Below are 24,425 nucleotides of genomic sequence, written 5' to 3'. Positions count from 1 at the left end.
ATCTCGCGCATGCCTAACTTAATTCAGAGAGAGCAGAGGAAGCTTCCTCTGACCGGTTAGCCGAGGGCCGGAGCGCGCAGCTGGCAGACATTTTGAGCGGCCGACCACCAGAATGCTACCACGGATGCTTCAGTACAAAGCCTACTCGCCAAAAAGGTACAGCTAGTGTACAAAAAACTCTTATTGTATTAGCTCTGGTAGAAGAACACGAGCAATTAAAAACCTAACGTACACCGTACGTTAGACTTTTGGTCAACGAAAAAAATTAAGTATAACTAAAGGTCTAAGTATAGACTAGGACAGTATAGGACTGGAGCTCTAATGAACCCGTGAAGTAGACTATGAGGCACGCAATTTGCTACTTTTTCATGGAGGAGACGATCGCGCATGCTATAGACGTACGTACAGTAAACAGTTAAATTCGAAAAACAGTGTTTTTCCAGTACTTTAATTAAGAAGACTAGCTGCATACGCGCCACGATCCTTACTTGAAATCTAAAGAACATCGTTTAGATGAAAGTAAAATCACTTGACCTTAGGCTACTGTAGGGTATATTACCGCTATAAGAGTTGGGTAAGTGTGGTTGCCTTAATTAATTTTATATAATTTTCCTACAGGTGCTAATCTTACCGATGAGATCGCACATTGACTCCAACTCGTGAATGATTTTGTCAAAGGTAGGTCGTCGAAGTGGAATTGTTTGCCAGCATGACTGAGTCAGTTCTTGCATATCTTTGTCGCAATAGGTGGGAAACTTGGGCCGAAGGTCTTCTTTAACAACTCGATCTACAACATCTCTCACTGGGACGCCCAGCTGCAACTGATCGAAGTATGGACGCCTTGCAGTTTGAATTTCCCACAAGGTAATTCCGTAGCTGTACACGTCTACCGATGCGCCGTAGTCTTCTCCACGAATTATTTCTGGGGCTCTAAAGAGCGCCGTACCAACGGCCTTTGTTCCTCTCACGTTCTCGGGACCTTCAATTATCCTTGGTACGAGTTTTGTGCATCCCAAATCAGCCACTTTGACCACTCCACGATCACTGATAAGCAAATTGTCGCTTTTCAGATCTCTATGCATTCGTCCTTTTGAGTGCAGATGACGCATACCCTTAGCTGCATCCAGAGCATATTTTACTTGAAGCTTCAGTTCCATTGGTGCAAGGGCGTAGTTCGTGTCCAGCTCGTGTCGTATCGAACCTCGAGCCATGTACTCGAGCACGATGAATGGCTTTCCTTCAACGTTCTTACCCGTGCCTATGAACTGAACGATATTGGCGTGAAATATCGATCTCAGCAATTCGCTTTCGTCGTTGAAGTCTTTCAATTGCTCGTCAGTACAATCGTCAGCTTTGACTTTAAACACTTTAACGGCGACGATTTCATCGCGGTACTCAGCACTCCACACGTGGCCAAACGATCCTTCTCCTATCACCTTCAACCACTTAATCTCCTCGTTGTTGGCTGACCAAATATCCGACAGCTTAATCACCGCTTGTTGTAAATCGTCTCGTGTCTCTTGCAGCTGCTCGTATCTTTGAGACGATAATTTTTTCTGCTTTTTGATACGCTTGGCGCAATACGTAATGGCAATAACTAGAAGTACAATAGTCACTACTAGTGGAGAGCCAAAGACAAACGGCGTGGAATATTGACATTTTATTCCTATGAATCCGGCGTTGCATTCACACCGCTTTGTCGTATAATTTGAGCTAAGTATGCATTTACCGTGATGACAGGCGCTTGGAGCACACGTGCAGTTCTTTAGTGAAGTTGACCCTACAGACGATGTAGTCAAATCATCGCCGCACTTTTCGCATGTCTTTGCTCCTTTTTTGTCATTGTACGTTCCTGGAGGACACGGAAGGCACGGGTATTTTTGGAAATCTGTGCTGCTCGTTCCAGGAGAGCATCCAGGTTGAAATGTGTAAAGAAACCAGCCATCACCTCCGTCACGTTCCTTGTATGGAAGCCATGTCACCAGTTTATCTTTGTATGCTAGTAGGAAGGAACGTGCATGAAAGTGATACTGATTGTTGTACGCTAGTTCCTGATTTACTGTTGGAAGGTCCAGGGTCCAGAGATCTCCATATTCCCGCTCTGGCGTTGTATCTGTAGTGTTGTACGCTAAATAGAATACGCGACGGCCAATTGCGGCACTTTTCCAAACGCACTTATCGTCAGAATGAGTTAGGTTTGCAAAGTCGCAACGTGCTGTATTTTTTCTTACATTGATGCGAACCAAATTGACAGTACACGATCCGTTCTTTAGCGTTCCGCCGAAAGAGTACAACGCGTCTTCAAAAAGAGCAATGTGAACATGGGACAAATTAGGCAGAATGATTTCACTGCCGCGACACAGATAGTACGACGTGGCAGTCATCGCGGACAAATTAAGTGTCACAATCCATAGCTCGGTAGGATCTTCTTTACTTCCATACAGAATCAGAGACTTGTTTTGCATTGCTTTAAACGTCTTGTATTCTCTATTTGGTAGCCTCGCTTTAGGCCGATGCACTTGTCTCCACATTCTTTGGCTTGGTCTGTAGATCCACAGCTCGTACTTTTGGCTGTTGACATCTGTAGCGAAAGCAACTAGAATATTATCATCAAAAGCAGAAACAAGTGCTGTAGAAAGTTCTGGCTGCCATTCAGGATCGTAAAACGTCCACATACTGGCGTTAAAGTCAAATTGCCAAATACCGCATGGCTTCACATGATAGAAAAGAACGTCTCCTACAATAGCTGCAGTGACCCTTCCGATTTCATTAGGAGTAGGGAAAAGATCAGGACGACGAAACCGCTTAAATGGCAAGTTTTTTTGGTCTTTACTTTTCAAGCCGTTGAACATCTGCAGTCCGTCAATTCTCCACGTTGCCATGACTTTTTTCCCATAAGGATCGGGCCCTACAAGAAGAATAACGTTATCGTCAGTAGCAACCATGTTACCAGCAAATACGTCGGTATCTGCCAAGCCAAAATTGAAAGGTGAAAATGCTACTCTCTTTCTATGAATGTCATAAAATCTAACGTTGACAGTATTTGTAGAAGAATGTCTGCTCATCAGCAAAACCACTCCAATCTCTCTCATAACAACTCCAATTTGAGGTTCGGTAAAATTAACTCTGTCATATAAAGACCACGTCGACTTTTGCACTTGAAATCGCCAAATACCGTCCGAAAACGTTTCACTGCAATTGCTGCAGTTGGAGCCAGAGACTATGTACATGTATGCATTTACCGAGAAAGACGTGTGATAGGCTAGATTCGGTGGCCATGACGATGAGTTTTGCGGAATATTTATCCATCTGTACTTAATGACCTCGCTATCTTCTTCACAACGAAACTCCCACAATTCGTTAGAATAGGTCGCGACATGATTGTCCGCTCCTCCATATAGTAAAAGGGACTCCTTGCAACGACACGTTGTTTTGTCGCTTGGAACAGCGGAAAGGGAATATCCGGAGCGAGCGGATGGAGATGTCAAAGATGTATTATTAATAGATTTCCACTCTTCTGTAGTACCGTTAAACAACCACGCCTCCTCTAAACTTTGAGGAAACAAAAGCACCTGAGTTTGGCAAAGCGTGGTCAAAGTGTCACGGTAATTGTAAAATTTCGGAGGGTGAACAGTTATTGGAAGCATTACAGGCTTCCACGAATTCGCCCGGATAGAATATATCCACGAATCGTTTTTATTATTATTATCTCCGCTGACCAAACTTTTGCCGCCGTAAATTAGAATGTGCGTCAAGCCGAGCGATGAATCGTTGTATCTGCGGCGATAGGTTGCGACAGCTAGATCACTTCTTGCCCTCGGTATGTTTGGACTCCATGACGAGGACAACCTGCACCAATTGTGGTATTTTATATGCTCCATGCAGTCGTCGCCTGTCACCGCGGTGATAGCGTTGACGAGAAGAGACTCGCAGTAGAGTAAAAGCAGAATGAAGGGCAAATGCCGCTGCATGAAGAGATTGAAACCGAGACTAATATCAAGGGACTATTTTGCATATCCCATGGCCTCCCACGACATCCTTTTGCCTGCAGTGGTACACACGACTGCATGCCCTTAATTCTTATATATGTTAGAGTAATAAAGTAGTTTGTAGTAGACCATTTTGGGGAGCATGCAGTAGCTTTTAAGTGAGTGGGAAATTCCGTGGCGTAAACACCCATACTATACACGTGCGCTATGACGCTAGGTTCACGTTAGCCAAGACGAGCAGGTTTAACATGAGCACGTGTAGCTTTGCCACGCAAAAACTAATCATTATGGTCTTCATGATTTCTGCATTCTTCTGCGGCAGCAACTAGTTTGCTTTTGAGTGCCGGAAATTCGGCAAGAATGGGCAGTTCTTCAATAGCGCCAAATGTGAGGTCATCTTTGACGAGACAATTCAAGCAAATTTCGTTATCCAAGTATCTGCTTCCTTGATCAAATTCGTTTTGGCACACCAGAGCAAGGCGCCAAAGGGCGAAGACGGCGATTTCCGGAAAGCGCGTGCACTTCGTCATTTCCTTCAGCGACGAAAACGACACGGGATGCCGACTGACTCGTGGATGAAGCACGGAACGATATTCAAGAGAGCAATTGATTTCAGCCAACGATGCCCTGATCAAATCCTCTAACACGGACTCCTTTGTCGGACAGTCAGAAGGCCAGCTCAATCGGTCTTCATCTAACAGCAGTAGACAAGCCAAGTGGGAAAGGGCCAGAATCATGCCGTCTTCAATACGAAGAACGTCAAACAGAGCACTAATCACGTCAGAGATTAGTACGTATGACCTCAACGAGGGACATTCGACGATGGACGTGAGAATCTCAATTGCTCCTCCCAGCTCATAGAACTCGTCGTACTGCCGTTCCATTTCAAAATCAGACGCATCTTTGCTTGCCATAGCTGCCATATCACTCGCCGTTCGCGGAAGTTTGGCGAGGGACTCGAGAACGTTTGGCAGACCAGTGCAGAGAGATTTCAGAGCAGCAAGAACGTCAGAACTGGCTCTTTCAAACGAATGAATTATGCCAGCGCACGTTGAATTATAGGTGCTCCACTCTCGTTTGGCGTCCGTCTCTTCGTCCTCCTCATCGTCGTCGTCATAAAAATTATCATCTATGGCCGGACGTTCACTCTTCGGAAAAGGAACATTTTCAACGTCTCTTTTAACCTGATCAAGTAGGAACGACACTCGATTGCGCAATAGTTGAAGAAGATCTTTTTCCAAGGCGAGATGTTCACGTCTGTCATCTGACGTTTCGTCAAGAAGTAAAGACAGGGCACGCAATCCACTGTAATCCGACCCGTTTATTCTTTTCATAATAAAATTGAGAGCAAGGCCGAGCAAGGCTTCTTCGTCGGCAACGATGCCAGAAAAATCAACGAGGAAGCTAAAGACCATAGAAGCAAACGACTGTCCGACGGTTCGACTTAGGCCGTATTGAAGAGCCAGTTCAAACAGCTGCTCGGACGATCGAAAGTACACGACGTCTTCGTTCAAACCCTCAAGACGATTTAGCCACGCAGAGACATTGAACTTCGCGAGAATCTTTTCCAGTGAGGAATCGCACTGCAATCGGCAGAAAGCTCCGAGAATCATTCCAGTCAATGAGAGAAGATCAAGAGAAACCTCTTTGTCAAGGAAAATTCGAGATGACGATTCAATCGCCGTAGAGAGAACAGATCTTTCTTTCAGAGCGTACTCTTCACGGAATTCAAAGTTTGACTCGTTACTGCTATTGCGACTTCCGAGAGCGACCTTCAAGTGTTCACGCAACGTGAGCGCAGAAGGAATAGTCTCACAAGATCCAAAGTGACGAAGAAACTCTAGACGACCAAGTGCATTCGTTTTCTGTAGCTCACGAGTAACAGCACCCAAGCATGGCGACGTCACAGCAAGCTGAGTGAGTGACGAACAGCAAGCGAGAATAGCATGCAGACTAGCGCATAAAACGTCTTCCCCTATATCAGACATATCAGACTCTGTCTTGACGTAAGAGACGTCAAGGTCTGACAGTTGCGGCTGATTGGAAAAGAAGCGGCGAATCCATGCCGTGGTGAAGTCTGGTGAGAACACGTGCTCCTTATCCGTTCTCTCAAGAAACTTGAGCGAGCTCATGCCAAGGCTTCTCAGATGGCAAGAAGGAAAATTACAAAGCTGATACCAAGTAAGAGAGGTCCCAGACACATTGAGATGTTTTAAGAGATGCAGCGACGCAAGAGCCCTTTGCAACTGCTCGTACTGAACAGAAGTAAAGCTCACGTCGAGATGAACCAAATTGACGAGCTGCGGCAACCGGGACCATCCGATGTCACCACTCAAGTGACTTGCTGCAAATGACGTCAACGTCTCCGTGCAGTTCGCTGAAAGAGCGTGCAGAAACGGAACGGCAAGGTCCATCATGCATTCGCTAAAGGATATGTCGACGCTCTCGACGACTGCTTGCTGCTGGGGCCCCGAGAGGAATTTCTCTTTCGCGATCGACGATACGCATTGGAGAGGCAATATCGACAGTCTGGCTCGCTTTCGATCGAGCAGAACGTCTAAAATGTTTGCTGTCAACTTTCCTCGACGTGCGAGTTCTTCGATGAGAGAATTTGCGACTGGACGCGGCAAGACGAAGCCGAATGAGTCGCTCGTAACTATTTCTTCAGCAACGGAAGGCAAGGGCAGCTCTGGAGTACGACTATAAGGCACCCTGGAAGGGTTGTTTGTGCGGCACAAGCAGCAAAGGGCCAATTCAGATAAAGACAGAACCATGATGTCATTCTTTGTAGGTACGGGACTTCGCAAGTGTGACGGCTCTGTACACCGGTTATTAGTGCAAATGAAAATGAGAATTTATTTGGCACAGAGGTAAATTTTTTGTTCCTTCTGCTACACTGTGACACGTACAACAAGATTCAAGACTCCTACTAAAGACGCTATAATAAGTCTTATTTTCTCAAACAAACAAAAAAAATGCCACATAGATATTAATCAATCATGGAGTTTATGACATCTGCATTCTTCTGCAACAGCTACTAGTTTTCTTGTGAGTGCCGGAAATTTGGAAAGAATGGGCAGCTTTTCAATAGCGCCTAACGTGACGTCATCTTTGACAAGGCAAATCAAGCAAAATCCGTCAACCTTGTACCCGCTACCTAGGCCAAATTCGTTCCTGCACACTGGAGCAAGGCGCCACAGAGCAAAGACGGCGATTTCCGGAAAACGCTTGCACTTCACCATTTCCTTCAGCGACAACAACGACACGGCGTGCTGACTGACTTGGGGATGAACCATGTGAGGATGCTCGAGAGCGCTATCAATTTTACTCAACGATGCCGTGATCAAATTCGTCAGCACAAAATCTTTTGTCGGACAGTCAGAAGGCCAGCTCAATCGGTCTTCATCTAAGAGAAGTAGACACGCCAAGTGAGAAAGCGCCAGTAACATGTCGTCTTCAATACGAAGTACGTCAAACAGAGCATTGATCACATCTGAGATCAGAACTGATGATCTCAACGAGGAACATTCGGCAATGGACGTTAGTATTTCAATCGCTCCTCCTAGTTTGTAAAACCCGCCGTCATTCGGTTCTACATCAAAAGCAGACACATCTGTACTGGCCATTGCTGCAAAGCAAGCCGCAGTTTGCGGGAGTTTAGCCAAAGACTCGAGAACGTTTGGCAAACCGGTGCAGAGAGATTTCAGAGCAGCCAAGACGTCAGAGCAGTCTTCAGAAAACTCGTTCATAATGCAAGCGCGATTTGAATAATATATCTCCTCCTCTTCTTGCCAATTACTCTGGCGTATCGACTCCTCCAGTTCTCGTACGTCGTTGGGGAATTCATACATCATCCGCCACAATATCTCCGGAAACGGAACTCTCTGAATGTCTCTTTCAAGCTCATCAGGCAGCGACAAGACCCGACTATGCAACAATCGAAGAAGGCCTTTCTCCAAGGCCAGGTGCTCTCGTCTGTCATCTGACATTTCGTGAAGAAGAGAAGACAGAACTCGCATGCCGCCGTAATCCGACTCATTCATTCTTTTCACGACAAAATTGAGAGCTAGACCAAGCAACGCCTCTTCATGGACACTGATGTCAGCAAAGTTGACGAGGAAGCTAAAGACCATGGATGCAAACTGCTTTGTGACAGTTCGACTTAACCCAAATTGAAGAGCCAGTTCAAGCAGCTCATTGGACGATCGGAAGTAAACAACGTCGTCGTTTAAACTCTTAAGACGTTTCAGCCACGCAGAGACGTTGAACTCAGCAAGTTCCAGTTCCAGTGAGGAATCTATCTGCAATCGGCAGAAAGCACTAAGAATCATTTCAGTTAGCCCTAGGAGATCTATGGACGTCTCGCCGTCAGAGAGAATTTGTGATGAAGCTTCGATGGCCGTAGAAAGAACAGACTTTTCTTTCAGTGCAAAGTCTTCGCGAAATTCAAAGTGTGACGCATCGCTGTTGCCACTCGTCAGCGCGTACCTCAAACGTTCACGCGAGTTGAGCACGGAAAAAATCGTCTCATCTGACAGTGACCCAAAGTGACGAAGAAGCTCTAGACGACTCAACGTGTTTGTCGTCTGAAGCTCATGCACAACAGCATTCAAGTCTGGTGACGTGACAGCAAGGTGAGTGATTGACGAACAGCAAGTCAGGATAGCATGAAGAGTAGCAGATAAAGAATCATTTTCTTCACTGGATGCTGTCACGACGTGGGAGATGTCAAGTTCTGACAGGTTCGGCTGATTGGAAAAGAAACGGGAAATCCACGCTGTTGTGAAGTCTGGTGAAAACACCAAAGTTCTTTCCGTCGTCTCAAGAAATCTCAACGAGCTCATGTCAAGGCTTCTCAGGTCGCAACACGGAAAATTGCACAGCTGATGCCAGGTAAGATCTGTTCCAGATATGTTGAGATGTTTCAGGAGAGTCAAGGACGTAAGAGCACTTTGCAACTGGTCGTGCTCAATAGAAGTGAAGCTCACGTCGAGGTGCCTCAAATGAACGAACTGCGACAAGCGGGACCATCCCAGGTCATCTGTCACGAAACTCGCTGATAATGACGTCAGGGTCTTTGCGCAACTCGCTGAAAGCGCTTGCAAAAACGGAACGGAAAGGCCCAAAATGCTGAAGGAGACGTCGACGCTCTCGATAAATGTTTGCTTTTGAAGTCCCAAAACAAATTTTTCTTTGTGAATCGACGTGACGTAGTTGAGAGATAATTTCGACAGCCTGACTCGCTTGGGATCGAGGAGGACGTCTAGAAAGTTTGCCGTCAACTTGCCTCGACGTGCGAGTCGATCGACGAGCAGGTCTGCAATTGAAGGCGGCAGGACGAAGGCAAATGAGTCGCTCGTAACTATTTCTTCCACAACTGAAGGCAAAGGCAGCTCCGGAGTACGATCATAAGGCACTCTGAAGAAGTTGTTCATACGACACAAACAGCAGAGGGCCGATTCAGATAAAGACAGCACCATGAGGTCGTTCCTTGTACCGGGACCTGCCGATGTCCGGGACCTAATTTGCGATTCGGCCGACGTTTTTTTAGCGTCGCTTGAATAGTTCAGTTCTAAAATTGTTCCGGCTTATTTAATGGAGTTATCAAATGTGAAACGCGGCCAACTCGAATCTAGATAGATGGCTCCCGGTTTGTGCGCTTTTACGTTATCTATACAGTGCGTAGACCTGTCAGGGCTGTCACCTGCGCAAGCTACCTGCGTCTGTCTATGCATTTTGCTTTGATCAACCCTATGCGTGTCCCTGCCAGCCGGGATTCCAGCAGACTACACGGTTCCCCTCGTTAGGCAGCTTTGCATGGACATGTGATGTGGGGCTCGTTTCAGCGATTCAACGCGAGGCCTGACGACAGCTGTTAGCGTATTTTGATCTACCTTTGGCCGGATCTCTTAGAAGAAAAGACTCCCTTTGGTCCTACCACGTGGTCCTAAAGTGGTTTCTGTGGCCCTCGTTGTCCATTACAATAAGAAAACTAGATAGAGATAGGTACATATGAAAAATACATGTATTAGACAAACAAAATACGTAGACATCAGAAACAGACATGAATGCGTAGCTACATACGAACACACAGTACTGTACATCAAACTTCTGCACGTGTTGTAGGAGGCGACTCCGCCACCCGGCTACGACGCACGTACGCCGGCGAAAAGCAGACCTTATGAAATCTTCCACGACATGCAAGCAAGCCTGCATGCCGTCGAAAGGCCGACCGATCTTAGTCGGCATCCTCTGTTACAAGAGAACAGAGGAAAACATATAAGAGCCGTCTTCTCTCTCTTTCGCAATCTTCAATTCACACAGCGATGACGCGTCTCGTTTGTTTTGTTCTTCGGCAGATTGAGTGCTGACGGCTGGTGGCCAAACACATGAAGCTGCCGCTTTTGACAAACGAATGTATTTGAAGATAATGAGGTCACAGAAGTGTCCCCAGTGGATTCCGGCCGTGACCGGGTACACCCATCCTTTCATTTCGTCTTGTCCAGTGAGGGGGAGAAAGTTGTAGTATCCTAACTCCTAACGGTACATGTACGTCGATCCAGAGGCTTACATAAATGGTAGTTCCACCACGGATATCCTAGGCTCGTATCCAGCCTGTTATCCAGGCTCACGCAGTAAGAGCCGCCCGGATAACAGGCTGGATACGAGCCTAGGATATCCGTGGTTCCACCGTCTCCCACCAGTCTTCGAGAGCACTAGCACTTCTTGGCTTCTCCTTTGGCACGTCCGGCGGGGTCCTTTTGCTGAATCTAGACAATAATGATAAAGTGGTAATGGTATATTCAAAGCCCTTGTATATTTAGGCGGCGAAAAGTTTGTCTTGACCTCTTTTCCTTTTGGATGCGGACGAAATCTTGCTGATGAAATGAAATTCGAATGCTATATAATGATAAAATGGGTGGAAAGCATTTACGGTTTTCAGAAGAACAACAACCTATTTTGTAGAAGAAACCGTAGCAACAGTCTGAACGCGACGATTCGCTTGGCAACGACTGTGACGTCACCAACGCAATTCATCGGGTACGATTTTGTTTTACGAGAGCAAAACTTTACTGAAAACTGTCTACAACTGTACGTCATTCGTTTTTACGGCAGAAATAGAAATACCTCCAGTTCGTCAGTTATCGATCTATCACTGAATCACGGTGGCTGGCGGGAGAGCTGTACGTAGCTAAAGCGGCGCAGTTGAGTTTTGGCGACGTAAAGATATCGCGTCATCGAATCACGGATTGTCTCTACAATCCGTGGATCGAATCTAGGCAGTTCGCCTTTTAGTATGGTCACGTGACTCAATTAGATGGATCATCGTATGTACGCATGCGCGGAAAAAGTTCTTCGTTTATATCCAACGAGAATCCGAGCGGTCGAATGCTTCATAAAATCCTTCTTCTCGCCTGGTAAGTCTTTTTTAGTAGGCGTCTTGCTTTACTCTACAAAGATCCGGTCCTACATAAACAAGCGCTGCCTCGCGATCGATCGATCCCTCTGTCAGCTTCTAGTAGAGGACTGCGCTTTAGGAAGTTAGAATAGAATCGAGCGAAATTGCGAGTTACGGATCGTCTAAGTTAGGCGGGACGGGAGATCGAATAATCGCAGGGAATCGCCCGGGATGATCATGTATATAGGGATTCCGTTCGAGTCCTCGCCACAACACTCATAGGGATGGTAATAATCTATGCACAACGGAACCTTATAGTTTCCGCGTCACGTGAACCATAATCTATGCGTGAACTAAAGCAAACGTTGGTGCCTGCCCATTTACTTACAGCAGACACTTTGAGGCCGTGTCTTTTCTACGCTATAGAATCCGAAATGTTGTCCGCTCTTAGAGGGCTTGCTTTTGTAGAGAAAATAAATCCGTGCCACGTTTGGTGTCTGTTTATTAGAGAGTATAATCAGAGTGTCCGCTAGAAAAAGTTTTACTGCATGTATGTATCCGAACACCACTTCCCAATTAAGGGTTTTGGATAAGCAACTCAGAGAATCTATGATATTAAGATGAATAATTAATCAATTAATTAATTAACTTTGAACAATTCAAATTGCATTCATGCAGCAATCAAAGTTTTGCACTTAGGTTGGCGTTCTTTGCGAAATTTGGAATGTTCGTTTTAAGCGAAGCATATGAAGGTGAGCTGCATTCTCAGCCTGTGTACACAGTTACCGGAAATTTTTAACCTCTGAGTCAACTTCAAAGTTTTCTACTAAAAGCTATTTGTAGTGTAGACAACTTTAGAGTCCGCGAATTGCGTCCCGACTTAATTGGGTTTGATCAAATCCACTTGAAATTCGTAGCTGCTACTTTTTTCGTATCCTCAGACTATGCACCTAATCTCACACCGTCTACCGGCTAGCGTCAGAAAAGCTTACACTGCATAGTGATGTGATTTTCAAGTGTATTTTTCTTTGCTGTTTGCGCATTTGTTTTTGTGCTGTGTCGTTATTAATTTTGTCTTATAGAAGACAATTTTGGATCCTTTTCCTTCTCACAAGACCATCAGTTTGCTCAAGCTCAAGTTGAAAAGGTATATACAGTATAATTACAGATAATTGACTCGCGTATGACAGTCAACAGGCTAATTTAATTCCCCGTCCGTTCACCCGAGTCTGTAACGTCCGTCATATAAATCACATGCACTGTATTTCGTTTCAGTCTTTCAAAAGGAACGTGCATGCACGTCTTTATTTCTTTTTTAGGGTTCTGTTGACTGCTCGTGCCCCCGAAGCGCACCTTCCCCACGCTTATCATACCTTGACCGACCTCGGTTTGGTTTCTCGGGGCTCTTTCGAGCAGACGTTTCCACCGTGAACAACAAAGCTGTAAATTACGACGCGGAAAATTTTCACGCGGCAATGCAAAGCATTCTAAGCCGAAAGTACGCCAGTTTTAATCCGAAAGGCACTGGAGCGTTTCTCTTCCGGAGCGTGCGAGTGACAAACGCATGTCCTCCGTTGCCGGATAATTGCACCACGATTCAAGACGAAGACCCTCTTATAGGGCAATCGGTTGACACGGGTGTTTCTCAAGCCACCGGGAAAATGGTCGACCTAGATCCGGAATACAATCTCGTGACGACGACTCTATTCGGACTGAGAATAGCTATTCGAGCTTATGATGCTTACGACGGCCCCACTCTGATGACTGGCGACTTTAGGCCGGCAACGTTGTCGGGCTTGTGGAAGATGCGCGAAAGTTATCCTAACGATACGGAGTATCCAACTCAGTCTTTCGCGGCAAGCTTCCAGTCTATTCTTGAAAATGTTACTTGGTCAGATGATTTAGATAGCTTTAATTCGTCTACTCTATCAGCGCTTCGGAACATTTCTCGACAAAATGGTATTTATTATAAGTAGTCTGTAGCTCCTTTTATTTAGAATTTTAGAAGCACATGCCCTATGTACGTAACAGCCTGTAGTTTTTGCGTGTAGGCGTTTTTATACGTTTAGGCTGCATGGCGTCTCGTTTAGAATTTACCTTGCTAATGCTAAAACTTTGTTAGGAATGCCTTGTGCTTTTTCTTTGAAACATGCAGAGAATTTGAGCTACCTAATTAATCATACTAATGTACGCGTGTACTAAGCTCTTCATTCTTTATTTCAAGCGACATTGGGTCCTTGAAACTCTTTCATTTTTATTAAATTTAAATTAATTCGGTCAATAGAGTTAAGTAGACTTCAAATCTTTTTTGTCAAATGCATTAGTTTGATATTGGATGCATCTAACGTTCTCTGTGTGTGCAGGTAACATCCTTTCTATGAAGTTCACCATTCATCAGTTCTACACAGACGAAGTTCATCCTTTGTACACGCACGGCTCCGTCCGGGGTACAATAGGACCGGCCACTAGTGGAGAGCCGCAAGGCTTTGTGCGTGCTCGTCTTCTCACCGGCCGTGAAGACGGCGCCGCCAACCTAATGCCATTTGTCATTCGAGGGAATAAATTGTTCGCTGACGTCGGAAACGCGTTCGGTCGGACGCCTGACAACTCGGGCTACAATACGAGCGCTCTAGGAAAATCTCTTTGTCTCGTCGCTGCAAGCCACAAGAAGAAAGAGTGGGGAAAAATTGACATTAATGTATCGTCTTATCTCAGTAACGTCATTGAACTTGAAATCCCTAAAGGCATCGATCGGAGCGAAGCTTTTCAACTATACGAATGCGACCCACCGCCGGATTCAGAGCCTCTAATGACTGAAGTTGATGTGTTGGTTCGACCTACGAGTGACTTTGTCAGCCGTCTTAATCCGGGCGAAAGTATAACGAAAGTATTCTTTGCCAATCGTCGTGGCACTCCTCTATGTGGTTACAATATCACGTTCAACGTTTCATTAACTCTAGCGTCAAATGAAACTGTCAGAAAGCTCCCGAATACGACGGAAGCTCTCACAGTGAATCCGCTTTCTGTTCTGACCGACTGCAGCGGAATGGCGTTCGTCAAACTGGCCGCCAGCGCAGATGGTCCCGAGCATCAGCATAGCTATCTTGACGGCGATCTCTATGATGTGACCTATTGCCCTGAAGGTGGCGAAGAGCCTAATATAGACGGTACTGCATCTAAACTGACTCTTCATCTGTACGACAAGTTTACTTCTCCGTCCGATGTCTCTTGGTGGGGCTCGGGAGAAACAAGTTCAGACAGCGTTTATAATATTTTTCGACAGTATGCAAACTTGTATCCAGCCATGAGATCGATCGTTGCTCTAGACGACTATCACAGCGTTATCCGACACCGTCCCGGCTTGCTGCGCACTCTCATGCTAGACGTCAACAATCCCGGGCACATGCCGGTGACGAGAGATCTGTCAACGGCGAAAAGAGACATGATTGTCAATTGGCTCAAGTCAAAACCACGACCGCCGCTCGGTAAGCGGCCTCTTCTCGACTTAGACGGTATATGCAAGGCTCTCCAGCTAGCAACACAAGTCGAACACGCTTCTATACCCATGTATCTTTACGCCTACTATTCCATCAAGCCGGGTGCAAACTCGCAAATAGCAGAAATTCTTCTATCGATCGTACTTCAAGAGATGCGTCACCTTGTACTCGTTGCGAACATCTTGAACGCCATCGAGGGATGCCCGCCGCCCAATCTTCGAGACAAGGAATTCATCCCGATCTATCCCGGTCTCATGCCCGGCGGTCTGCGACCCGATTTGACGTTGCGTCTCGCGCCGCTCTCCCTCGGCCTCATCAAGGACGTCTTCATGGAATTCGAAGCGCCGCACAAGCCCATGGACGAGGCGGACATCGACGCGCACGGGAAACACTACAACACAATCGGTCAATTTTATTCGCGTGTTAGGCGAAGTTTGAAGCACCTCGGCTCCGATATCAAGTTCAAAACGGACGTTTCGTGGCAAGTGACGGTCGCACCGGGCGGACCCGTTTCGGCTATCACGAACGTTCAACAGGCTATGCACGCGCTAGACGAAATCGTTGAACAAGGCGAGGGATCGAATCAAACGACTCCCAATTACGGGAAAAAAGAAAGGCTGTCTCACTATTATCGTTTTGCTGAAATTGTGTACGGAAGGGAATTGGTTCATGACGAAAATGGCAGTTGGTCTTTCAGTGGTAACATCGTCGTTTTCGACTCAAATGGCGTTTATCCGTTGACGGAAAACGCTCGAGTACGTGAATACAAAGAAGGAAGTCTCGTTCGACTTTTGGCTGAGGGCTTTGCTCGCAGTTATCTCGATCTCCTCAATCAGTTGCACCACGTGTTCAATGGTCATCCGAATGATGTCCCCGTTTCGTTTACCACTATGATTGGCCTGTCAAAAAAAGCTGAGCAGCTGGTAGAGAAGCGGGTGAGCGATTTTGGTGACGTCGCTGTTCACGCTGGTCCGCCTTTTGAAAATCCGCTAAGCCTCTTTTTTAAAAGTGTTTTGGAAACTTGATTTGCAGGTTGAAAGCAATTGCTGGCTTGAAGTGCTTTTGTTGAATTTCGTCCCTGCTGTTGCGCTTTTGCTGCTAGTCGCTTAGTAATCATTGTCTGCTGCTTCTGCTTCTGCATGTCCTTCGGTTTTCTCGCAAAATTTCAATCCTGAGGCATATGCATAGTGTGCAGTTCGCGCACCGGACAAAGGCGGAATCTTTGATTGCATCTATGTTGGAAATCCCTGACGTAGGAGGATTCCTCTTACGATCGATTGTTGTTTCCATGGAGCGTCCCTACATACAATTAGTTGGAGCCAACGGGCTTTGTTCTATTATTGAGGGATACTAGATATCTATAGTTTCCCTGGTTAGAGTCGTCAACCTGACAGAGCTGACAGTACGTCTCTACAATTTGGGTCCCGTCTGATGATCGTTTGACTATAAACAATGTCTCAGCCGTTTTAGAAAAGGCATTACATGTCCAGGTCGTCTCTCCAGCTATTGAACAGGGCCGCTTGCCTTGCAGACCGGACTGTCTTAGACGCCAGCATGAAATTCATTGAACATGGGGTTCGTATAGGTGTGCAGGGCTAGCGGCTGACGTCTCAAGTCCCATAGTCGTTTCACGAGACCAAATACTCTGGTTCGCGCCTAAATGGCATTATGACGTCAGATCATGTGATCCCTTAGACACTACTGTACGGGAGTCAGAGAAATCATTTGAAGGAAAGCCAGCGATTAGAAAGCGGCCTAACAGCAACGTGTGCCTACTTCATCATCTCGCGCTGAAACTATTTCGGCTACTGAGGCGAGCGGGTCCCCTTCTTAACGTACTCAGACTCGGAGTCGCAAAGAGTCGAAGGAAATTAAACCGGTAGCGCGTAAGCGGAGGCGACCAAGACGCGGCAAACTCAGTGTGCCTTATTTCTATTTGCCTGCTCCTGGAGTTCGTTCACTCCGTTGGCATCTACGGCTCGCGTTTCGTGTGATGTCAGAATACGGGAGATAAAAGCCAAACAAAGTAGCGGAGCTCCTAGCTTTATCTTCGTAATCGTTTTGCTATCGTCGAGTTTGCTTTTTTACTTATTTGACTTACACCTGTTACCCTCAGGCTGCCTGTTACCACACCAGACGCGGGCAGCAATTCTTAGGTAGGCCGGGGACCTGTCACCTAGCTGTATATCGCGATGAGATTCAGAGAGCACTACTACTTTTAGTGAACATTTTTTTCTCTCGCTGCTTGTGCAGCTCAAGTCTGATATACCTATACTAACGAGTGTGAGCTTAATACAAAAGTAATCGGTTTCTGATTTCTGATAATCTTATTTGTAGGCCAAAAGAGGATCTGACGAGGCTCTTTCACTATTCTCAATGTTCTTACTATTTTAGAACGATTTTCTATTTCTTTTAAAAGAACGCCACGGTAAGCCAAAGCCTGTGCATTTACGTATTAGAGTCATCTTCTACTGAAAGGTAGTCGCAGCGTCCTTGCTTCTTTTTTCTTGCATCTGACTCAATGAAAAGAATTTGTCGTATCTATTATCAAGAAGGTCTCCTCTGGGAACAAAATCCCCGCTGTGGAATAGATCGTCCTAGTCGATTATCTCATTTCTTTGTTTGTTTTGGTTTTCAAAGGCGGAGAGCAATGCCTTCTTTTCAACCTCTACATACTCTCGGCCACTTTCCGTTAACACTTTTATTGACAGCCTTGATGACGCTGAAATAACGTTGATCGGCCTCAAGAATTATTTTATTACCGTGATTGTCGTGGTCAGTTTGTACTGCAGTAGTTTTTTTCATTATAAGTAAGCGATTTTACCTGAATCGTTGCTTTTTTCTAATGAACGTCATTGGCGTACGAAGCTAGACGACTTCTGTAATACGTAATGGGCTCTGTGACGTCACATCTAGTCACATGTCTACGGGGCATCTATCGAAGTGAAAGCGACCACGAGCACCGACCGCGCTGCCCTCTCTGCACAGAGAAGCGAAAATCGGAGTTAGGGTAAGTCGGGTCTAAAAGAAGACCGGCCCTCCGAGGCAGTTCCGCTTCGTCATCTACAGAGCGTGCTTGCCCCGTGTGTATGAAGAGGCGTAGAAGGCTGTAGATTTGGCAAGGAGTTAGCATCTTCCCAGTTATGTCTCCGTTGTGACGTCGTTCGGGCCTGGGTAGCATATGCACCTACTAGGACTCGTTATGTATAGACTACTAATTAAATAATTAATTGTTATAATTAAAACATTTAATAATCTTTTTGTCGTCGTTGTTAAGGCAGCAGCTATACTGCCTAGTTGGGGAGTGTCCAGCCTCGGGTGAAGCCATCGAATCACATTATTAGAAATAGCCTCTTTTTCTATTATCGTATTTAATTAATCAGCTTTGTTATTGCCTAGAACCCTGGAAAGGTGCAAACGCTCTTGAAGTTTTATATTCAGGAAGAAGGGGCATGACAACTGAAACTCAGACTGCGACTGCACATCAGCGTGAGCCAGCCAAAACTCTGTTAATTAGAGAGAGCCCTTATGCTTTACTTTAGATGCGACGTCCGCGTCTGTGCTTCTCGTCTCTGCAGACAGCAAAAATGATCGAAAACGATCCAATATTGTTTACAAAGAACTGGGTCATCACGTGACCGTCTATGACGTTTTTGATTGGCGATTTTCAGCGGAAAAACGAGACGAAGCTCTCAAAGACACGACTTTCACGCACGTCCTCATTCTCGTCACGTCTTACTTCATTTCAACATGGCCTAACAAAGATGTTGAAAATCTACTTGGGAACGAAGCGTGTGTCTTTATTTTCCTGCTCGTGGACGTAGCAGAGAACGAATTCAAGAAGACGTGCGCTGGGTTAATAAAGCGCCCGTTATCTGTTACGTTTCGGTTTTCGGAGGACATTCAGTGGGCTGCTCGGTCTCTGAGTGAAGGGCTGTCCCAACCCCGTATAGACGGCGATTTCAATGCGTTTTGCGATCTAATGAGTTCTGAATCGGATATCACTGTTGTTGGTAATTCAAATGGTATGCTTATCCAAGGAATAATTTATTGTTGTTTTCAGCTCAGAATGGCCCTAAGCTAGGAGAGTCAAGTGCAGGTGCTGGCACGTTAGGGCTTGTAAGAAAGAAGCGCATGTCTTACTGTGTTCTTCTTTAGGCCTTCGTGGGCAGGCGAAAGAAGATGAAGCGGGAGCTAATTTGATGCAGAGTAGCAGCTCCCTTCCCCCTCTGCTAGATGGAAATAAAGATGTTCCAGGCGAGTTATACTTTAGCTCTACCCATTATTTGAGCGATTTGTTTATAAGTTAAATAACTCAAAGCCGATCACTCTCGGGACTATTAATAAAACATGACGTCATCACGTTTCTTCCGGGGAGGGCTCATAATTAAGGTCACGCGTGAGCTCTCGCCACAGGGTTGTACGAACGTTACCGCGTTGTCTCGGCAGAAAACTCTACGTTTTTTATAAGAAGGGGACTCGGAGTTTCGGATTGTTCATCAATTTCTACTGTTATTGCCTTTGATAGGAAGCAAAGCTAAAGAGAAAGACGTGCCAACGCTTTCAATGAAACAACCGGAGGGCGAAGGCTTTCCTACGGAGGAAATTTCACCCGAATCCGTATTCTTGCCTGAAGGTGATCATTAGTTTGCTTACACAAATATAACCAAATTATTCCGTTGTCACAGCTTTGTCAAGTGGTTTGCAAGAATCAAGTATTGGTGTTGGCGGCGGTAAGCTAATCTCTTTGCGATTTTCTGATCTGTGTACGATTTGTGAATTGCGCCAAATAACTAGATCATGAGATAGTGGCTTTGGTGCGCCAGTCACTTGCCGCAATGGCCGAACTGATGGCGTCTGTAAGTGAAACGCAAGAAGAGAATTTGAGAAGCCAAGCCCAAGTGAAGGAAGCTCTTGAAGAGTTGAATAGAAAGTTTTATCAGCCAACCGAAGAGGTGCAACCTTCCGTGGCTAGATCGTTGACACCAACCGACGCCTCGAAGCCTTCTCGTCCTAAAACGAAGCGTCGGAGGTCTCAATCGTCACGCGGATCACTAAGCTCCCAGACTTCTCAAACAGATCCCGATTCATCATCGGCGTCGGCGGCAACAGAAGGCAGTGCAAAGCGTGAAAAGGAAAGGAAAGTCTATCTAACACCGTCGGAGCTAACTAAACTTCGGAGATTGGTCAAAGGGGTCAATGTCATTGCCGAATCAAACCCGCAAAAAAGGGACAAGTATGTTAGGAGAATTTTACGAATCTTGAAGCTTTATACCGGACCTAAGCTTGATACCGGACCTAAGCCTTCGGTCGCTCGACGTTCAAGACCTCCCCCCCACACAGAGGAGGAATCCGTCATTGGCAGTTCAGCCCGAGAGACCTCCTCTGACGAAGCTGCTTCACTTTCAGTCATCTCCTCGCACTACTCCCAAGGCAAGAGTAATTTAAGTTTGCATCTTAACGAACAAGCAGTTGTAGCGAAAAAGGTGGATTCGAATTCTGTGACAATTGGTGAAAGTGGAGGTAAGGTGGTTCTCCGCAAAAGTGGCACCGTCTTGAAAGTGCCGCCTGGCGCTTTGGACGGGGATCGCGAACTGACCCTGTCGATGTTTCGTCAGTCATTGGAAAAAGGCGGACAACTAACCGCACTTGAGCTGTTGCCTCATGGCACTAGATTCAAAAAAACAGTTATTGTTGAGCAAAAATTGAAGTTTCACGAGCGGCCTGGAAACACCTGTGTGAGGGTTCGTTCAGCCTTTTTCTACGGCAGAGGCATAACAAAGGAAACGTACCGGCCTATGGGCATAATTGACAGTGATAGCGACGCAGATTCGCCTTTAGTTTACAAGAAAATGTCACTTGGCTTGAGTTTGCGTCGGGATTCTTATGAGTTTCAGTCCCGTAGTCTTTGCATCGTATGTCGTGTCGATTTTGCTGATACATTTGTGACTAAAGCTCGTGTGTTTGGTAAGCCTTCGTACAAGTCGGGAGCTTTGAAAGGGCTCCGTTTGCTTTCCGTTGCTTCGTGCAGCTGCGAGGAGCGCCACAAAGAAATTCATGAGCGAGAGAAGAAGAAAGGTTTTATTTTCAGCACCGAACTGGTTGATATTACCGATACGCGACGGGCTGCTCCGGATCAAAGGGTTGACTTTGTTCTTTACGGAGACGAGGAAGAAAACTGGTCTATGGACGGATCCATGTCCTTTATGATGAATCAGTTTTCCACATTTTGGACAGCGATCGTTCAACCGAGTTCAGGCAGGAATGCCTGCTCAAGTTGAAGGAAGAAGCCGAAAGTCCAAAAAATGACTCTCTGATAGTTCACTTGGTTTGTCAACGCGAAAACGGAAAGAAAGAGAGGGACTTGTTTCTTGGGCTGACTGATGACCAAGAGCAAAGTGAGTTGCAACCTTTTCTGTTGTCGAATTTTTAATTTAGACCGTATAACTTTGTTCAGATGGTTACAATCTTTCTGACGCCGTTTTAAACGGTGGGTCAGACTCAGGTGTGGGACTTGGCTTACCTAATGGTGTGTAGCGATGCGCTTTACATGCTGTTTATTTATCTTTGTTTTATTCTCTGTAGATCAATCTCTAAACGATGTTCCTCGACGCCGGCGTGGACAGAATGTAAGATTCGGTGCAAACGTTGATTTTCTCGACGATTTCTTGCAGATCATTCAGGCCGATGCTTCCATGAACACCAACCGATCTGGAGAGGAGGAGGCTCCAAGAATGAGCGGCATATATATATCATATCGGTGGCTGGCTTTTTTAGCACTAATTTTAGCAGCTAGCTTTGTTTATTTTTATTTCCTATCCAATGGCTCTACAAAGGCTACTGTCGCTTACGACAATCAAGTAAAAAAGGCGACTTCTCCCGAAGAGTACGAAAAGTACGAAGAAGCAATTGCAATTGCAATTGCAACAGGTGGCGGATTTGCTGCTAATAGGTTAGAAATGGCAATTGCTGACGTTGCTGGTAAACACAAACATTGCCAAAAACTGTGGGATGCTTTAGAATTTCAGGATAGCGAGGATCACTGTAAAGAGTCGGATAATTCGGCAGTGAAGAAATTGCTTTCGGCATTTCAAGATGAGTTTGGAACAGGTTTTCTCGTTCGACGAAAAATGATACACGCTTGCTTGAAGATTAAGGTGCTCGGACGTGTGCTGGAAAAACTGAAAACAGAGCAGTAGTTTAGAAGGTTGAGATTGACTGTTAGGTACAATTAATTATTCATTACCGTGTTTTGTTCGATAAGCTCGACTTTTTAAACGTATTTAGTTTGTCTGATACTTTTTATTTGTATTTATTATTTTGTAATCCCAGTGCATTGAGGAGTTGTTAGTCAAACATCTGCAGTAAGTCTATTAGATGCAGCTAGCTGTCTCTCACGTTCTTGATAGCGTTGCTGAATCACATCTGACACGACTTCCTCCATAGACGAAGATAGAGAAGGTGTTAGCTGTGCTGTTATTCAGCTTATTCTGTTCCCACGTTTCACGAGAGCAGTTCGCGAAATGACGTCAGATCACGTGATCACGGGAACAGTGTCAAAGAAATTATTTGAGAGAAAGCCGACGGTTAGGCCCAGGAATCGGCTTCCTGCAACGTCTGCCTATACTTCATCATCTCGCGCTGGAACAACTTCGGCTACTGGGCCCTCTTCTAAGGTACTCAGGCGAGTCAGCGCGCCGCAAAAGTCGACTTCTGACGGTGTGGTCGGCGTGGCTGACAACGTCGCTAATCTACGTCAATCTAGACGAACAACGGCCAAAGGAAACCGGTCGCGCGCGGCAGGAATCTGCTGGGCTCCCGTCTAACGTACTGCACGCAGAGCCGACTCGACGTTGCTGTGCTACACAGAACGGTGAAATCAGAGCCGTAAGATCAGACAAACAGTCCCTCACTGTCACAGGAGACAACCAAGACGCCACCAACTCAGCAGGCCTTATTTCCATTCGGCTTCTCCTACAGTTGTCAGAATTATTGGGAGATAAGCGAAATAGCGGTGCTCCGTGCTTTCTCTTCGTAATCGTTTTGCTATCGTCAATTGCAATTTTTTGAGACGTCTTTTCTGGTTTGGTTGACTTACACCTCGCTTCTTCAGCATATTGTGCTTTGCAAGCCTGGTCTTTATTATAGCAGATGCAGTGTACCCTTTTCATCATTTTTCTATATTACCATACCAGACCCATGCAGCAATTCTTAGGTGCGGTATATCTTGATGAGATGCAATGAACACCTCTAAAAGTAAACATTTTTCTCTAGCTTATTCTGCCGCTAAGTCTGATATACCTACATATACTTTGGTTTTCTAACGAGAGTGTGCTTAATACAAAAGTAATCAATTTCTGATTTCTGATAATCTTATTTGTAGGTCAGAAGAGGATCTGGCGACGCTCTTTCACATCTAAAGGTTGGACATTATTGACACATACATCTCTATTTTCAATGGTCTTACTATTTCAGAACGATTTTTTTCAATTTTCTTTTACATGTTGTCCTTGCTTCCGCCTTTTTCCAGTTGATTTTTCGGCGAAGAACTTGTGGTGTCGTATTGGCTTCACCTGTTCTACGACGCCCAGGCAATTTTTCGCATTAGAGATCAAAAGCTACAGTTCGGCGTGCACCGTCAAGTATTGCAGCGCTTTCCGCAGCGCCGCTATGGCGACGCGAATCGCTCGGCGTCATCTTCACGTGAGACTGTGATGAAGGTTGCGGTACGTTCATATTCACAGCATGTCGTCTCAGGTTCGGTAGACTGTGTGCCAAGGAACGCGTCGTCACTAGACGAGTCGGTTGGTTCGGAATAAGAGCGCGTAGATTCGCTGTCGTAAACTGCCAGCTGAAAGCTTGGGGAATATTTGGGCGGTGTCGAAGCGTCATCATAGCTTTCAACTTTGCGTTGTACCTCTGCATGTCTCAGAACATGCCCTTTTGAAGAAAATGGACACAGGGTGCGAGAAGCTTTCCTTTGGTACAAACCTGGTAATTGCAATAATTTCATCACTTTATTAGTTTTCACGAGTTTACCAGAAGCTTTTCTTGATAAAGACGATAAACACGTACCCATAGCGAAAAATTGCGAACTTGACGGTCCTGTTCATTACGTCGCACGTGTCTGGCGTCTGACACAGTGTGGCGTGACGGCGAGTACATAGGGATGATAATTTTCAAAGAAGAAACGGAAGGCATTGTGAACGATTGTGTACTTCCAAGGGCGCGTTGGCTCGAAGGTTTTATTATGCATATGCGTATGCAACTCACAGTGACACTATCTCGCGTGCGAGCAAAAATTTTAACCAGTATTTAACAGTATTTGCTATAGTGTGCGCAAGTAGAATTTAATTCGTACGGAAACGGCATATATGTTTTTTGCAACCCGTCAGCCGCTAGTAAACGACGAAGAGGAAAATAAAGGTTGTGTGGAATTTAGTTTACAAAGCGGCGTCTTAGGACAGTTTCCGGAATAGATGTGACGTCTTATCGTATCCATGTGACCAGTTCGAACGTCGAAAGCCCGTATGTTGTAGA

The 24,425-nt window shown here is 45.7% G+C and overlaps 3 protein-coding genes and 2 long non-coding RNA genes across 11 annotated transcripts; 4 read left to right on the top strand and 1 right to left on the bottom strand.

Moving 5' to 3' along the window:
- Window positions 1-185: 185 nt before the first annotated feature.
- LOC136185066 (uncharacterized) lies at window positions 186-4,205 on the bottom strand. Its single transcript, XM_065972115.1, has 2 exons — window positions 632-4,205; window positions 186-495 (listed from the first exon to the last, which is right to left on the bottom strand). Exons 1-2 carry the CDS (start codon window positions 3,969-3,971, stop codon window positions 485-487), a joined length of 3,351 nt encoding a protein of 1,116 aa, XP_065828187.1. The 5' UTR covers window positions 3,972-4,205; the 3' UTR covers window positions 186-484.
- Window positions 4,206-11,330: 7,125 nt separating this feature from the next.
- LOC136184671 (uncharacterized) lies at window positions 11,331-16,066 on the top strand. The gene is made up of 5 exons (XM_065971594.1): window positions 11,331-11,407; window positions 12,088-12,140; window positions 12,471-12,535; window positions 12,708-13,347; window positions 13,752-16,066. Exons 1-5 carry the CDS (start codon window positions 11,379-11,381, stop codon window positions 15,908-15,910), a joined length of 2,946 nt encoding a protein of 981 aa, XP_065827666.1. The 5' UTR covers window positions 11,331-11,378; the 3' UTR covers window positions 15,911-16,066.
- Window positions 16,067-16,592: 526 nt separating this feature from the next.
- LOC136184636 (uncharacterized) lies at window positions 16,593-17,714 on the top strand. Of its 4 annotated transcripts, none has more exons than XR_010669402.1 (4): window positions 16,593-17,041; window positions 17,108-17,168; window positions 17,223-17,313; window positions 17,364-17,714. It is a non-coding gene; the product is annotated as an uncharacterized lncRNA (long non-coding RNA). The 4 variants fall into 4 exon arrangements; XR_010669401.1 differs by having other exon boundaries at window positions 16,593-17,168; window positions 17,364-17,440; window positions 17,526-17,714; XR_010669400.1 differs by having other exon boundaries at window positions 16,593-17,168; window positions 17,368-17,714.
- A 93-nt stretch (window positions 17,715-17,807) lies between these two features.
- On the top strand, window positions 17,808-22,216 carry LOC136184635 (uncharacterized). 3 transcript variants are annotated; one of them, XM_065971549.1, is made up of 11 exons: window positions 17,808-17,895; window positions 18,285-18,374; window positions 18,428-18,898; window positions 18,949-18,984; window positions 19,044-19,142; window positions 19,414-19,521; window positions 19,574-19,618; window positions 19,683-21,283; window positions 21,343-21,414; window positions 21,471-21,514; window positions 21,560-22,216. In XM_065971549.1, the coding sequence occupies exons 2-8, from the start codon at window positions 18,338-18,340 to the stop codon at window positions 21,164-21,166; spliced, it is 2,280 nt and encodes a 759-aa protein (XP_065827621.1). In that variant the 5' UTR covers window positions 17,808-17,895; window positions 18,285-18,337; the 3' UTR covers window positions 21,167-21,283; window positions 21,343-21,414; window positions 21,471-21,514; window positions 21,560-22,216. The 3 variants fall into 3 exon arrangements, with proteins under 3 accessions (XP_065827621.1, XP_065827620.1, XP_065827622.1); XM_065971548.1 differs by having other exon boundaries at window positions 17,814-17,895; window positions 18,163-18,374; XM_065971550.1 differs by having other exon boundaries at window positions 17,839-17,895; window positions 18,167-18,374.
- A 214-nt stretch (window positions 22,217-22,430) lies between these two features.
- On the top strand, window positions 22,431-24,289 carry LOC136184357 (uncharacterized). Of its 2 annotated transcripts, XR_010669347.1 has the most exons (6): window positions 22,431-22,561; window positions 22,651-23,100; window positions 23,160-23,214; window positions 23,269-23,307; window positions 23,361-23,588; window positions 23,643-24,289. It is a non-coding gene; the product is annotated as an uncharacterized lncRNA (long non-coding RNA). The 2 variants fall into 2 exon arrangements; XR_010669346.1 differs by lacking the exon at window positions 23,160-23,214 and having other exon boundaries at window positions 22,651-23,141.
- Window positions 24,290-24,425: the final 136 nt, after the last annotated feature.

Source organism: Oscarella lobularis, chromosome 3 (genome assembly GCF_947507565.1).
Source record: "Oscarella lobularis chromosome 3, ooOscLobu1.1, whole genome shotgun sequence".
NCBI lineage: Eukaryota > Metazoa > Porifera > Homoscleromorpha > Homosclerophorida > Oscarellidae > Oscarella > Oscarella lobularis.
This window is presented reverse-complemented; position numbering and strand designations above follow the sequence as displayed.